Source organism: Leucopleurus acutus, assembly GCF_964270905.1.
Source record: "Leucopleurus acutus genome assembly, chromosome: 9".
NCBI lineage: Eukaryota > Metazoa > Chordata > Mammalia > Artiodactyla > Delphinidae > Leucopleurus > Leucopleurus acutus.
The window spans coordinates 84,765,192-84,780,822 of NC_139144.1; the positions used below are offsets into that span (position 1 = coordinate 84,765,192).

At 45.3% G+C, this 15,631-nt stretch overlaps 1 protein-coding gene and 1 pseudogene across 2 annotated transcripts in view; one reads left to right on the plus strand and one right to left on the minus strand.

Moving 5' to 3' along the window:
* Positions 1–288: 288 nt before the first annotated feature.
* LOC309966636 (mth938 domain-containing protein-like) lies at positions 289–14,404 on the minus strand (annotated as a pseudogene). The gene is made up of 2 exons: positions 14,179–14,404; positions 289–949 (listed from the first exon to the last, which is right to left on the minus strand). The product of its transcript is annotated as a mth938 domain-containing protein-like (transcript).
* SND1 (staphylococcal nuclease and tudor domain containing 1) overlaps positions 14,226–15,631 on the plus strand; it is a 419,761-nt gene continuing 418,355 nt past the window's right edge. The window contains exon 1 of the mRNA XM_082847033.1: positions 14,226–14,480. Within this exon, the coding sequence (XP_082703159.1) occupies positions 14,403–14,480 (78 nt within the window). The 5' untranslated portion in view covers positions 14,226–14,402. The remainder of the gene's footprint in view (positions 14,481–15,631) is intronic.

Below are 15,631 nucleotides of genomic sequence, written 5' to 3' on the forward strand. Positions count from 1 at the left end.
AAGTGATTAGAGCTGAACTTCTTGGCTCTCCCCTAGCGTTATACAACCAGTACCCACTGTGGGGTACGTACGAACCCTCAGAAATGCCCTCCCTAAGGAGGCTAGGGGTGCCAGGGCCTCTGTGAGGCTGCCTTGTTGGGGAAAACTTCATGAGTACCACCTACTTCCTAACCAGTTTACAACCCTTTTCTGTAAGCATTTACTATGCTCCCACCATGTTCTGACTCCTTTTTGCTCCTCTGCATTTCCTGGCCCTAAAGTGTTTTTATACTGATATGAGACGGAGGTTGAAAGTCTTAAGGAAAATAATGCATGGGGTGGAATTTTTGTATTAAGTGTGGGTTGGGTTTTTTTGTTTTGTTTTGTTTTGTTTGTTTTTTCATTGCTTAGTGATTTATTCTCTCTCTCTCTCTCTCTCTCTCTCTCTCTCTCTCTCTTTTTGGCCGTGCCCCATGGCTTGTGGGATCTTAGTTCCCCAACCAGGGATCGAACCCAGGCCACTGCAGTGAAAGTGTCGAGTCCTTATCACTGGACTGCCAGGGAATTCCTGATTTATCCTCTTAAGTTTCCATCAGCAGGTGGAATGGAAGACCCCTCCCACCCTGGCACCTTGGGTAACCAAGGCATTATCCTCCTTCACTGCCTGCTCTGCCTGGAGGGCCCGCACATCAGTGCCTTCTTTCCCGAGGTACTCCAGAGTTGATGGGGTACCTTCAAGGCCTCACTCATCCCTCAGCCAATCGCAAGGGTCTGCACACCCGCCTCCACAATTTCCTTCACATCGGCAGGCTGCACACCAGGAGAATACTCAGTTCTGTCTCTCTCCGATTTCCAGCCCAACATCCCCCTGGCTGCACTTTGCAGCCCTTATAGATTTTAGTAGAGTCTTGTATTTTCATTTGCCCCCATGAGAGGGAAGCAATTTCAGGGGAAGATATAAGGAACTTAACTGAACTCCAACGCCCTCTGTCCACGGAGCTGCGATCCCAAATGGCTCTGTGCTTTATCTCTCACCTTGGTGTGTTCAGGGCCTCTTGGCTAGGCCAAGGGTGTTTAATTATAATGGGTTTATTTTTAGTTTGGGGGAAGAGACAAATTCATTTAGGAATATGGATAAGTCAGAAGCAAGAAGGAAGGTGGGTGGGACAAAGAGAATAAACAAGGAGAAGGGAAATGAATGCTTAGTGGAATCTGTATAGCAGTAAACATTAGGGTAACTGGACAGACCTTCCCATTTGTCTGTCATGGCTAGGAAGAACTTGGTCTCACATCTTAGAGAAGAGCAGGTTGGAAATCTAACTGCCTTGCAATTCCATGGGTAGTAACTCCCAGGAAGAGAAGCCATCCTAATCCTTCCAGGGGAATTCAAACACCAAGCTCGAAAGGTCTAAAGTCACAGTTAAAATGCGCTGACATCCTCATGTTTGCCCCTAAATCTGGGAATCCAGAGTTCAGGAGAGACGTTCCTCTTAATGACCTGGTCCTGGCCACAGGGGCCAGATGGGAGTGGGGACACTTATGCTTGTTTGGCAGCACAGTGAGAAAGGGGGAGAACCATGGCTTCAAGCACTTGGTTTGGAGGCGAGGTGTGTGATGGGGAGCACAGAGCGAGTGGGGTACTCCTCTGTAGAGCTTGGTCCCAAGTGAGTTGGTGGGATTAGACTGCTTGAAGAATAAAGTGTTTTACTCTTCTAGGGCCTCAGGATTTTGACTTTATCATTTGGTTTGCAATGAAGACTTTCTAAGTTCTGGGAGCAGGAGAATGTTCCAGGGTTAGATCCTCTCATTTTGGATCAGGATAACATTGAAATGACTACAATCCCAAAAGATGGCTTGAGGGCAGACAAACGAAATGATGTCACAGTACCTCCAGGAATTGTTGCTATTAATGTGAAAGGCAAAATAATAAAGCTCCTAGAAGATAATAGAGGAGAATACCTTTATGACCAAATACCAGTTATACATATTTAAAAATGCTTAGCCTCATTAGAAATCAGGGAAATGCAAATTAAGGCCATAATGAGAATACTACTGCCCCTCTACCAAAATGTTTGGAATTAAAAAAGACTGATAAGGACCTCCCTGGTGACACAGTGGTTAAGAATCCGCCTGACAATGCAGGGGACACGGGTTCGAGCCCTGGTTCGGGAAGATCCCACATGCTGCAGAGCAACTAAGCCAGTGTGCCACAGCTACTGAGCCTGTGCTCTAGAGCCCACGAGCCACAACTACTGAGCCCACGCGCCACAATTACTGAAGCCCGCGTGCCTAGAGCCTGTGCTCCACAACAAGAGAAGGCACCGCCATGAGAAACCCGCACACAGCAATGAAGAGGAGCCCCCGCTCCCCCACTTGCTGCAACTAGAGAAAGCTCCCACGCAGCAACTTAGATCTAATGCAGCCAAATAAATGAATGATAAATTAAAAAAAAAAAGACTGATAATATCAAATGCTGGTGAGGATATGGAATAATTAGAACTCTCGTGTACTGCTGGAGACAGTCTGAATTGGCACACCCACTTTGAAAAAAGTTTGGCATTATCTACCAAAGTTAAAGATATTCATAACCTATGACCCCTATATATTCCCCAAAGAAACGCATGTTCGTGGTTTTATGCGCTAAGTTGGAAACGCATAATATATATATATTTTACAGCAACAGTGCCAGGAACAGGATTGTATCCAGTTTTTAGCTACTATAAATAAACATTCGTGAACATGTGTTTCTTATTTTGTTATGCTTGTGGATTCTGTGGGTCAGAAGTTCAGAAAGGGCCTGGAGGGGATTGCTTGCCTCAGCTCTGCAATGTCTGTGACTTCTGTGGGGAGACTCAAAGGCTGTGGCTCAGTGGTGAGGGGCTGAAATCATCTAAAGCCTTCTTCCTCATACAGCTGTACCACCAGAGAATCCCCAAAATAGCATGGAAGACGCAAATATATGCATGCTTCTGGATTTTTTTTTTTAGCTGCGTCACATGGCTTGCAGGATCTCAGTTTCCTGACCAGGGATTGAACCCCAGCTACGGTAGTGAAAGCCCAGAACCCTAACCACTAGGCCACCAGGGAACAGAATATGTGTATATATTTTGGCTGCGGGCTTGTGGGATCTCAGTTCCCCGACCAGGGATTGAACCCAGGCCACGGCAGTGAGAGCCCAGATTCCTAACCACTAGGCAACCACTGGCTGTTGATGCCAGCTGTTGGCCAGGAACTCAGCTGGAGCAGTTGACCAGCACACCTGAATGCAGCCTTTCCATGGTATAGCTTGGGCTTTCACCCAGCTTGGTGGCAAGTGCAAGCATCCCCAAAGAACAAGGTGGAAGTGCAAGGCATACTTTATGAAGTGACTTAGAAGTCACCTCTGCTGCACTCTGTTGGTTAAGGCAGAGCAAAGGCCTTCAAGGGGAGGGGACATAGACGCCACCTTTTAATGCGAGGAATGTTGAGGTCACTTTATAAAAACAGCATGTGTGTTGAGAGATATTTCTGTGGCCATCTTTGGAAAACACAATCTGCCACAAGCCAACTATCCATCAACAGGAGAATGGATAAACCTAGCGTGGTATAGTCATTATTATGGAATACTATACAGCAATGAAGATGACAAACAACAGCTATATGTAATAATGTGGATGAATTTCACGAACATAATGCTGAGCAAAAGAAACCACATGAAGGAATACATATTGTTTAATTTCAGTTATAAATTTTAAAAAACACAAGCAAAATTATAGTGTTTTAAGATACAGGCTTAGGAAGAGCAGCAATTAAAAGGGCAGTTTCTGGGAATGCTGGCCATTCATCTTCTTGACTTAGGTGGTAATTACATTAGTGTTCACTTTGTGATAAATCATTAAGGTGTACATTTTTGTTTGGACCACTTTCTTGTGTCTTATATTTCACAAGAAAAGGGGTAAGAAATTAATCTTCTGGCACTGAAAACTAAGTTTATTTGAAAAAGAATTCACTCTGAACTTTAGAAATGATACCCAGCAAACCAACAGAACATTAAACTCTGTCTCCATCTCTAAAAATTCTGTTGGGTTCTTTTTAAGTTATACATATCTTCTTACCTTGTTAAAATCAACATGCAAAACTATTTCGTGTCATGGTTTTTACATTGCACTATAAAGATAGTTTACATACATGTCATTTTTTAAAGCTACCTAGTATTTCATTGTTTACATATCATAAGTTTTCTTAGCTTTTTTCATATCTTTGGGGCTATGAGTAACTTCAAATTCTCTAGATCATCATTATCACTCACCTTATTAAGAACTCCCTAGATCCTAGGCACTGTAAATAGAACTTTTCATTCATCATCTCACAGCAACCTAATGAGACAGGCACGACTTTTATTCCCATTTTTACTGCCGAGGAAACTGAGAATTAGGTTATGTAACTTGTAAGTTTCACAAAGTATAGGTTCCACAAACAATTCATACCTTGGCAAACACATTATAGAGTGCTTCCTCTCAACCCCTTTGACTTAATACTTGCTTTGGACTCCTCCCACTCTGCCCCAGGACATTTTTTCCCTTGAGATTTCCGAAAGTGGAATTGCCAGGTCAAAAGGCGGAAACAATTTTAGAATATTCCAGATTGTTCTCTATACACCCTGAACCAAAGTACACCGATATCAGGAGGGTTTAATAAAGGGTCAGGATCATGTCAAGTTTATGGATTCCAATTTTAGAGTCTCTCTGTATGACTATGGTATGGGCTAGGGAATACCTAAATATTATTCTCTATACTTGACCTATTTAGAATATCTTAGAGGGTCTTGTTTTCCCTTTCTTAACTGTTTTGGTTGACTATCTGTACCTGGGAGGAAATAATTAGGTATTTCCCCTTAGCGTTTTTTTTTGTTTGTTTTTTTTTTTTTTTTTTTTGGCTGCCCTGCGTGGCTTGAAGGATCCTAGTTCCCCGACCAGGGATTGAACCCGGGCCCTCGGCAGTGACAGCGCTGAGCCCTAACCACTGGACCACAGAAAATTCCCAAGAAATATGTATTGTGACCCCCTTTTTTAGAGCAGATTTTTTTCTTTATAACGATTCCTCTTTTCTACCACAGAACCTTTCACTGGGTTACTATCCAATAGTATTCCTTTAAGTTTTCTGTGACCTTTTAATAAGAAAAAGCCACATTTCTTCATCTCATAAAACTCTACTGCAAACATTGCCATCATATTACTCATTGCTCTTTAGATAAAGAGTCATGTAATGACAACCTTCTAGAATTCAATGTCAAGGGAAAAGTTTGTTTTTTCCCATAAAATAATATACTTCCTTTGATCACACAGTGATAATTATATAACCTAATGTGTCTTTTTTATTTTTGCCTTGGTTGCAAGTACCTCTAATCTAAATTTAAAGTTCAGCCATCATAATGATCCCATCCAGAGTTTCTGATATTAAAATGTAAGCTTCCCCCAAAATAAATTAGTTAATTTATAAAATAAAATGTAAGCTTCCAGGAGGCAGAGGTGTTGTCCATCTTTTTCCTGTTGCAGGCACAGAACTCCAGGCAGAGGGAAATAGCTCAAAAGCTTTATACATATTGGGAAGGAGACTCTTTTTTTTGTTTTTTGGCCATGCCACCCTGTTTGTGGGATCTCAGTTCCCCAACCAGGGATTGAACCTGGGCCACGGCAGTGAAAGTACTGAATCCTAACCACTAGAGCATGAGGGAACTCCAGAGACTTTATGTATATATGGAATCTAAAAAAAAAAAAAAAAAAAAAGTGGTTCTAATGAATCTAGGGGCAGGACAGGAATAAAGACACAGACGTAGAGAATGGACTTGAGGACACGGGGAGGGGGAAGAGTAAGCTGGGACGAAGTGAGAGAGTGGCATGGACATATACACACTACCAAATGTAAAATAGGTAGCTAGTGGGAAGCAGCTGCATAGCAGAGGGAGATCAGCTCTGTGCTCTGTGACCACTTAGAGGGGTGGGATAGGGAGGGTGAGAGGGAGACGCAAGAGGGAGGAGATATGGGGATATATGTATATGTATAGCTGATTCACTTTGTTATACAGCAGAAACTAACACATCATTGTAAAGCAATTATACTCCAATAAAGATGTTAAAAAAAAAAAAATAAAAACCAACATAGGGCTTCCCTGGTGGCACAGTGGTTAAGAATCTGCCTGCCAATGCAAGGGACATGGGTTTGAGCCCTGGCCAGGGAAGATCCCACACACTGCAGAGCAACTAAGCCCATGCGCCACAACTACTGAGCCTGAGCTCTAGAGCCCGTGAGCCACAACTACTGAGCCCACGTGCCACAACTGCGTGCCTAGAGCCCATGCTCCACAACAAGAGAAGCCACGACAATGAGAAGCCTGTGCACCACAACGAAGAGTAGCCCCTGCTCACCGCAACTAGAGAAAGCCCGTGTGAAGCAACGAAGACCCAACGCAGCCAAAAATAAATAAATAAATTAATTAATTAAAAAAAAACCAACATAGAAGATTCTGGTATCAGATATGACAGCAAGATTTAAGTTTGATCACCTAGACTGGCGATTAAATACATCAGTCACTAGCCTCAGATGGCTACTTAAACTTAATTTAAATTAATTTAAATTAAATAACATTAAAAATTCAGTTCCTCAGTTGCACTAGCCACATTTCAAGTGCTCATTGACCACATGTGGCTATTGCCTACTGTGTTGGACAGAGCATATATAGAATGTTTTCATTGCTGCAGAAAGTTGTTTTGGACAGGGCTGATCTAGACAACTTGGGTTTATGATGCTTTTCTTTTATTATTTTTAAAAATATTATTTATTTATTTATTTACTTTGGCTGTGCCGGGTCTTAGTTGCGGCGCGTGGGATCTTCGTTGTGGCATGCATGCCAGATCTAGTTCCCCGACCAGGGATCGAACCCAGGCCCCCTGCATTGGGAGGACAGAGTCTTACCAACTGGACTACCAGGGAAGTCCCATATGAGACTTTTCTTTTAGATAAGCATAGTACAGTAAAACGTTGTATTAACTCAGACTGTCATAGCAAGATACCAGACAGGATGACTCGAGAAACAGAAACCTATTTTCTCACAGTTCTAGAGGCTAGAAGTCCAAGATCAAGGTGCCAGGGTTGATTTCTGGTGAGACCTCACAACCACCGTCTTGCTGTGTCTTCACATGGCATTTCCTCTGTACACCTGCAGGCGGGGAGGGCATGGGGAGGGAGAGACGGAGAGAGAGCTGGTTCCTCTTCCTATTCTTATAAGGGCACCAATCCTATTGGATTAGGAAACCACTCTTTTAAACTTAATTACCTCCATAAAGGCCCTATCTCCAAATACAGTCACATTGGGGGTTTGGGCTTCAACTTATGAACTTTGGGGAACACAGTTCAGTCTGTAACAAAGTTTAGAAAGAAGGAGAAGGAAGAAGAGGAGGTGAAGGAGGAGGAAGAGGAAGTCAGAGCCGGAAGGCAAGGGCCTCCTGTGCTATGCTAAGCAGTTGAAACTCTGTCTGAAGCAGAAGGGGAGCCACTATAATGGTAAGGAGGGAGACTGTGTGATTGAAATGTGCATCTCAGAAAGAACAGCAAATTGAAAGTAAGGAGGGTGGGTTGAAGTTGGAGAGGGGCTTAGAAGAATGGAAGCGGGGGGCTTCCCTGGTGGCGCAGTGGTTGAGAGTCCGTCTGCCCATGCAGGGGACACGGGTTCGTGCCCCGGTCTGGGAAGATCCCACATGCAGCGGAGCGGCTGGGCCTGTGAGCCATGGCCGCTGAGCCTGTGAGTCCGGAGCCTGTGCTCCGCAATGGGAGAGGCCACAGCAGTGAGAGGCCCACGTACCGCACAAAAAACAAAACAAAACAAAAAGAATAGAAGCAGGTAGTTAGTCTAGTGCTGAATTTCCTCCCATTTACTCAAAGGAAGCTCACTGGAGAGTTGAAAACTCTTTCATTGAAGCCTCTGGATTCTACAGGTGCAGATCGAGGTTGAGGGGGCATGTCTGGCCACTCTAGAAGCAGGGTAGTTAAATGGTTGAGAGCAGATTATGGTCAGAAATTTCTGCGTTCACATCTTGACTGCATCCCTTATCACCAATTGACTTACAGTTGGTTGCTCACCTTTTCAAAGCATTAATGTCCTCCATTGTGGAAAGAGACTGATTATTTCATAGCATTGTTCTAAGGATTAAATTATGTAATGTAGGGAAAAGCATTCTGCATAGAGTCTGTTTAGTATTTAGTGCTCAATATACTTTGGCCATTATTACTACTGGGGATATATTTCCTAGATTTACTCTCAAAGGAGTACAGAAAATAGGGTGTTTGTTTGTTTGTTTAAATGAATCTTGTCCATCTCTAGTTTGTGTGTGTGTGGGGGGTGGTATGTGTTCATGTTCTCCACACACAGGAGTCACCTCTAAGGTTTTCTAAGTCTCCTTCCATTACTAATGGCAGAGTGAACATGAGTTTTAGAGTCACAAGAACTAGTGTCAAATCCCTTCTCTACTAATCCTCTAGCCGTGTGACCTTCAACAAACATCCTACTTGAATCTATAGTTCCTTACAGGTGAAATGAATATGATAATACTTTTCTGTCATTCATTTATTTTGTTGTATTTTATTTGGCTGTGCCGAACAGCCTGCAGGATCCTAGTTCGCCGACCAGGGATCAAAGTCTGTGCTGTCTGCAGTGGAAGCGTGGAGTCTTAACCATTGGACCACCAGGGAAGTCCCTGTCATTCACTTATTCACAGATATATACTGAACAGCTGTCTGTGCCAGGCATGGCCTCAGAATTCCACTGTAAGGAAATTAGACACAGTCTGATGACATTTTCAGAGGGAAAGAGACAATGATACTACAATCTCATAAGTGCTCTAACAGACCAAGAGTAGGAGAAAAAACAAAACACTCCTACCCTGAGGAAAGGCATTCTTCCCAATGCCTTCCAGGGGAGACATTCTGATTTCTAAGTGGGGAGTTGAAGGATGGGGAAACAGGGGAAGTGAGTCAGGGCAGGGAGGAGGAAAGAGGGATGGAAAGAGTGCTCCAGGCAGACAGAAAAGTAGGCACAAAGCCCTGGAGGCCAAGGAGTGTGGTCTTGAATGGCCAAAACCAAGTTCACTTGGCCTGGGCACACTGTGGAAGGGTAGAGCTGTGAGAGAAGAGCTGGTGTAGAGAAATCACGGGAGGGGCTTAGGGCGTAGAAAGACCTGATCAGATCTGCATTTTAGAAATATCACTTAGGCTGCAGTAGGAAGAATGGGTGGGGTGTAGGTAAAGGAAGCTCCCTGATGTCAGGGAGCTCTATTATAAGCCTAGTGCAGCGACCCGGGTGAAAATATGTCAGGCTTAAGCAACAGGAGATACTTAATAATAATCACAGCAAATTTAACACATATATCCAGGCAGTGTTCTATGCGTTTAGCATATACTAACGCACACAATCCTCAAGACCAGAACAACCCTAGGAGGTAAGTCCTATTATCATCTTTATTTTACAGAGGAGAAATCCATGGAACAGAGATACCACACAGCCTGCTCAAGGTTATATCCTGTTGGGATGTGAACCCAGGCGGTCTTGCTCCAGGTCGGGCTTATGTGCTACACCGCACTGCTGTAGATCTAACAGATTTCCGAGATTGACTAAGAATTAAGGAATGAGGTAGAGAGAGGAGTCACAGACGATCTCCAGATTTCTGGCTTGTAACTGGGTAGCTTTTCATCTCATTATTTGGGCTGAGACACATACTAGGGAAGAGGAGGCTAGGGAGGAAAGATAATGAGCTCCTTGTGAGACATGTTGAATTTGAATTCCCAAGGTGACAGCCACGGGAAGATATCCAGAGTATCATTGTACATATGGGTCTGGAGCGCAAGGGAGTTATTTTAACAGGAGTTATCTATTTGGGAATCATTAGCATGCAGCCATGAGAATGGATTAGATGTCTCAGGAAGAATGTTTTGCACTAGAAAAGAAGACACTTTGAGAAGAACCCAGGGGAACATCAATATTAAGGGGTAGGCAAAAGGAGAGTCATTTGCAATGGAGATAGATGGGAGGAATATAAGAAACATGGGAAGGAAAGAGACATTTCAAGGAGTACGATGTCAAATGCTATGGAGAGCTCAGCTAAGTGACTGCCCAATGTGAAAAGTGTCCATTGAATGTAGTCACAAGAAGGTCACTCATGAGTGACCTGGGAGAGAACAGTTTCAGTAAGTTGATAAGAGCAATAGTCAGAGTGCAGGGAGCTGAGGACTGAATGCAGGGTGAGGATGTAGAGGCAACAAACACAAAGAATTTCGCCAAGAGGGTTTGCCTATGAAGGGAGGAGAGCTATCTGGAGAGGGATGTGGAGTAAAGATGAATTTAATTAATTTATTTTTACTATGCAAGACATTTGAGAATATTTAAATATTAATGAGAAGAATCCAGGATAAACTGAGAGGCTATGAAACAGGAGAGGGAATTATCTGAGCGCCCTTGAGAAGGTGGAGGGGGTGGATCCACGACATAGACGGAGAGTTTAGCCTAAGCAGTAGGAAGTTTTTTCTTTGTAACAAGGGAGAAAAGGAGAAGAATGAGAAGGAAGATAAGTTTTTAGCTTTTGTGGTGGGAAATGGAGGGAGTTCTTTTTTTTTTTTAACATCTTTATTGGAGTATAATTGCTTTACAATGGTGTGTTAGTTTCTGATGTATAACAAAGTGAATCAGCTATACGCATACGTATATCCCCATATCCCCTCCCTCTTGCCTCTCCTTCCCACCCTCCCTATCCCACCCCTCTAGGTGGTCACAAAGCACCGAGCTGACGTCCCCATGTGATGCAGCTGCTTCCCTCTAGCTATCTATTTTACATTTGGTAGTGTATATAAGTCCATGCCACTCTCTCACTTCATTCCAGCCTCCCCGTGCCCTCAAGTCCATTCTCTATGTCTGAGTCTTTATATGGAGGGAGTTCTTGATGGTTTTTATTATCCCTCCAAAGTAGGAGGCTTTGTACTATTGGAGAGTGTGGGAGAGAGTGGAGTCAGGGTTAAGAGGAAAACAGAGAAGGTTTAAAACAGACCCAGGGATTTTTTTAAATTAATTTTTATTGGAGTATGGTTGCTTTCTAATGTTGTGTTAGCCTCCACTGCACAACAAAATGAATCAGCCATATGAATACAGATATCCTCTCCCTTTTGGACTTTCCTTCCATTTAGGTTAACACAGTGCATTACGTAGAGCTCCCTTTGTTATAAAGTATGTTCCCATCAGTTGTAAAACAGACCCAGGGATTTTTAGGGCAGGGAAAATACTGTGTGATACTATATTGATGGATATATGTCCATTATACATTTGTCTAAACCCATAGAATGTACAACACCAAGAGTGACCCCTAACGTAAACTATGGACTTTGAGTGATTATGACGTGTCAATATAGGTTCATCAACTGTAACAAACGGACCACGGGATGTTGATAATCAGGGAGGCTATGCCTGTGCGGGGGCAGGGAATATATGGAGAAATCTCTGTACCCTCCTCTCAGTTTTGCTATGAAACTAAAACTGCTCTAAAAATATAGTCTTAATTAAACAACGACACACCAGACCCAATGGAGTTGGAGACCAAAGTGATAGAGGAAACAGAAGAAATTCCAGGCAATGTGTGAGGGCCTGTGAATTGTTAGTGTGGCAATGACCTGCATCTTTGAGTGTTTGCTCTAGCTAAGTGGTAGGTTTGGAGAAGGCAGAGAGATCTAGAGTTGCAGTTTTGACAGTTGAGTCCAGTGGAAGACAAATGGGGATTAGAGATAAGGATACTGGAAGGAGAAGGGCAAAAATAATGGAGTCTAAAGGACCAGGAGAAAGTAGAAAAGAGCTGATATAAAGAGGACAGAGAGGTTCAGGGACTTTGAATTCTACTTAAAGAACAGTGTGTGATAGGTAGCCTCTAAGATGATGCCCAGTGATCCTACCTACTGGTATTCATGCCCCTGTGTAATCTCCTCCCTTTGAGTGTGGGCTGCACCGGTAGAATATGGCAAGTGATGGGATGTTACTTTTTTTTTTTTTTGGCTGCGTTGGGTCTTTGTTGCGGCCAGTGGAGATTCAAGCGGGGGCTACTCTTCATATCGGTGTGGGGGCTTGTCACTGCGGTGGCTTCTCTTGTTGCGGAGCACGGGCTCTAGGCGTACGGGCTTCAGTAGTTGTGGCGCGTGGGCTTTAGTAGTTGTGGCTCGTGGGCTCTAGAGAGCTGGCTCAGTAGTTGTGGCGCATGGGCTTAGTTCCTCTGCAACATGTGGGATCTTCCCGGACCAGGGCTAGAACCTGTGTCCCCTGCATTGGCAGGTGGATTCTTAACGACGGCACCACCAGGGAAGTCCTGGGATGTTACTTCTGAGATTAGGTTCAAAAAGACTCGTGCTTGCCCTCTCGCTCTCTCACTCACTTGCTCTGATGCAAACCAGTTACCATGCTGTGTGCCCTACGGGGAGACCCACATAGCAGGGAACTGAGGTCCTGAATCCTGCCAATGACTGCCTGAGCGATCTTAAATGCAGATCCTCCCTTAGTCAGATGGGACCTTCAGATGAGACCAAAGCTCCCATTGATTCCAGGCTTGATTCCAGCCTTGTGAAGGAACTTGAAGCTAAGACCTGCCTAGATTCCTGACAAAAACTGTGAGATAATAAATGCTTATTGCTTTAATACTTAAGTTTTGGGGTAAATTGTTATACAGCAACAGATAACTAATACAAGGTATAAGAAGTAACTTAGTGAGAAGGGAGAAAGGACAGCAATTATGATCAGAGAATGGGGTGTTTGAGTTTACAGTTTCAGCTATGGAGCAGTTGTAATGTTTCATCTGTCCTAAAGAAGGTAGCTGAACGGGTGCAGAGGTCAAGTTCACTAAAGATGAAGTCAACGCCAGGGTATTGGATAAATCAGGCACATAAAGGTTAAAGTCGCTCAGGATCACTGGGTGGAGAAGAGTGTGCACCAGGTGTCAATTTCAATGAATGACAAAGTGGCATTTGGGGCAGAGAAGACAACAACCCCAGTGAGGAGGAGAGTACTATAATCAGGTGGGATGAGCCACCACAGAGACTTTTTTTTTTTTTGACGAGGATGGCAAATTAATGGTATGGAAGGGGCACTAGGCATCTTGGAAGATACTCACCCCAAAACTTGCCTTTGGGAAAGGTGAAGCGTGGGAGAATAACCTCTTCTCAAAAGAGCTGCAGGGGAAACAGTGTCCTCAGCGTAGGACCAAGTTTCAAGATTAAAATTAAATGGCATGAAAGCAAGATCCTTGGCTCCTCATAGTGGGCACTCGACGAATATTAGTTGCCTCTCAACATTCACGTAAACATTTATATGTCTTTGCTCTGCGCCTCCCTACCCCGCCATCACTTTACTCGAAAGAGAGACTAGGGCTAGGTGAAGGGATGGGCGGCTGGAGGAGGCGTGGCTCTTCACCTTGCGTCAACGGAGAGAGTGTTAGCAAGGTTCTCAGCAACTTCACGGGCGCACAAGACACATCACCCCGTAAGAGAGATTTATTCTTTCCACCAAAAAACATTAATCAAGTGCCTAACAAGTGCTAGTCACCGAAGACACAAATGCGAGCGAGATACACTCCCGACTACAGGGAGGGCGCGCGGCCACGTTCTGTGTCAAGGCCAACATTGGTAGGTCTCACGGCGTTCAGACTCTTCCAAGTTCTTCCCACACTTTCAGCTGAGGTAAAATGTCGGAAGTCGGTGTGCACCAGTACTGAGATCCCGCTAGGATTCGGCCTCGTTGGCTCGGGGTCCCAGTCCGCTCTCCCCAACCCTGGTGCGCCCTCCTGGAAAACTGGCTTCCACGTGGGCTCCCCAGGGGCCCGCGGGGCTGGGCGTAATGGGCGGGGCCAAGCCGGAGGGCGAGGCTGACCCCGCCCTTGGGGCTCCCATGGCCCACCGCGCCCCGCAGCCAGATGCTGACGTGTCCTTTCCTTTCCACTACACCTCCCGACACTACCTACTACCGCTGCCCCGGAAGTCCCGCCCCAGACTTAGCCCATCACCGCAAATCAGCTCTTTCAGCGCTTCCTGAAGTTCTCTACAGGTTTGGGGAGCAAGGGGCGGGGTTCCGCGAGCAGGGTGTCTATTGGCTTGGGGTCCGGCGGGCTCTGGGCTCTAATTGGCCGGAGAGCAGTGGCGCTCTGGCACGCTTGCGCGGCGAGTAGAACGTGTAGCGGCGGCGGAGATCGCGTCTCTTTCGCTGGCAGTCCTGCTGCTGCTCCTGTGAGCGCCCGGCGCGTCCGTCCCGTCCATCGCCCACAGCCGGTCGCCCGCCTGCTCCTCTCCGCGGCGGCCTCTCACCAACACCGACACCCACACTGACACCTCCAAGCCGGCCTACCGTCTTACTCGCTGGTTTTCCATTGCTACACATGGCCTCCTCCGCGCAGAGCGGCGGCTCCTCCGGGGGACCCGCGGTCCCCACCGTGCAGCGGGGCATCGTCAAGATGGTGAGAGCGGGGACCGGGACACCGATCCCACAGGCCACCACCGTGCGGGAGTCTGGCGCTGGCTCCTTCCCCTCCCGCCAGCCTGCATGGTCTCCCAGATCCTCTTTTCTCTGCCCCTTTCCTCACTTTTCACCCGTTCTCAGAATCCCCTCCCTAGACGCAAGCCGATACGGACTCCCCTGGGTGCCTTGCCTCCTGGACACCGTGGCATTAGGGGGGGTCACAGTGATTTCCGTGATCGCGGCACTCAGTCTCCTGGCTGTTTACCAGGACAGATAGATTAGTGATTGGTTAAGGGGGATAATTTGTTGGTATCTGTCCTCTGATCCCCCTGTCCTCTGTCCATTTTGGCATATGCTGAGTAGTTTGCAGTTTTTCAAGATCCTGACGTCCACTCTTCCATGGAACTCCTGGAGTACTTGGTCTTCTTGAAGCTTTTATATTTTCACCGACGCTCAGTTACTTACGCCAAGTTTTCTCGCGCTCTGGCCCTCATTTCCCGTCCTTTTCCCTCCACCTCTTGTGTCAAGTCTGTAGTCCTGAGAGCTCCTCATATTTGTGCTCCCCCTCTTTTTGACTCTTAAGATGGTAGGCCGGTAGGAATCTTAAAGATCATTATTGTTCCCTCACTACAGATGAGACTAGTTTGAAGAGGGCAAGTGACTTGCCTAAGGTCACCTGGTGGTTTGGATTGGAGCCAGGACCAGAGCCCAAGTGTTCTGATTCCCAGTCCACTGCTGTAACACCGTAGATTCTGCCTGATTATATATCCCCTTCCTACATCTTTGAATGGTGAATTTAAACCCTGCAAGTGTCATTAAAAAATATTTACCCCTGGCTCCATGATAATTTTGTAGTATAAATTCTCTTTATCAATTGTCCCCTCTATTGGCCTCCCCCCAACACTCCCTAATATTGGAACCTGACACTTCTTGGTTGTTACTAGAATTTCTGGTTGTGATGACCGCAGACTTCCAGATTGCATTTCAGACTGCAATTCTGACTTTTCCGTCAGGAAATATTCTTTATGAGATTTTGTCCCAAAGCTCTGCAGTGGTTTACTGTCTTTCACAGGATTAAAGTATTCTTCAGCTTGTGTGTATGAATTAGATTTCAAGACTTTTTTTTCCCACTGATGCTTATGTATTCAT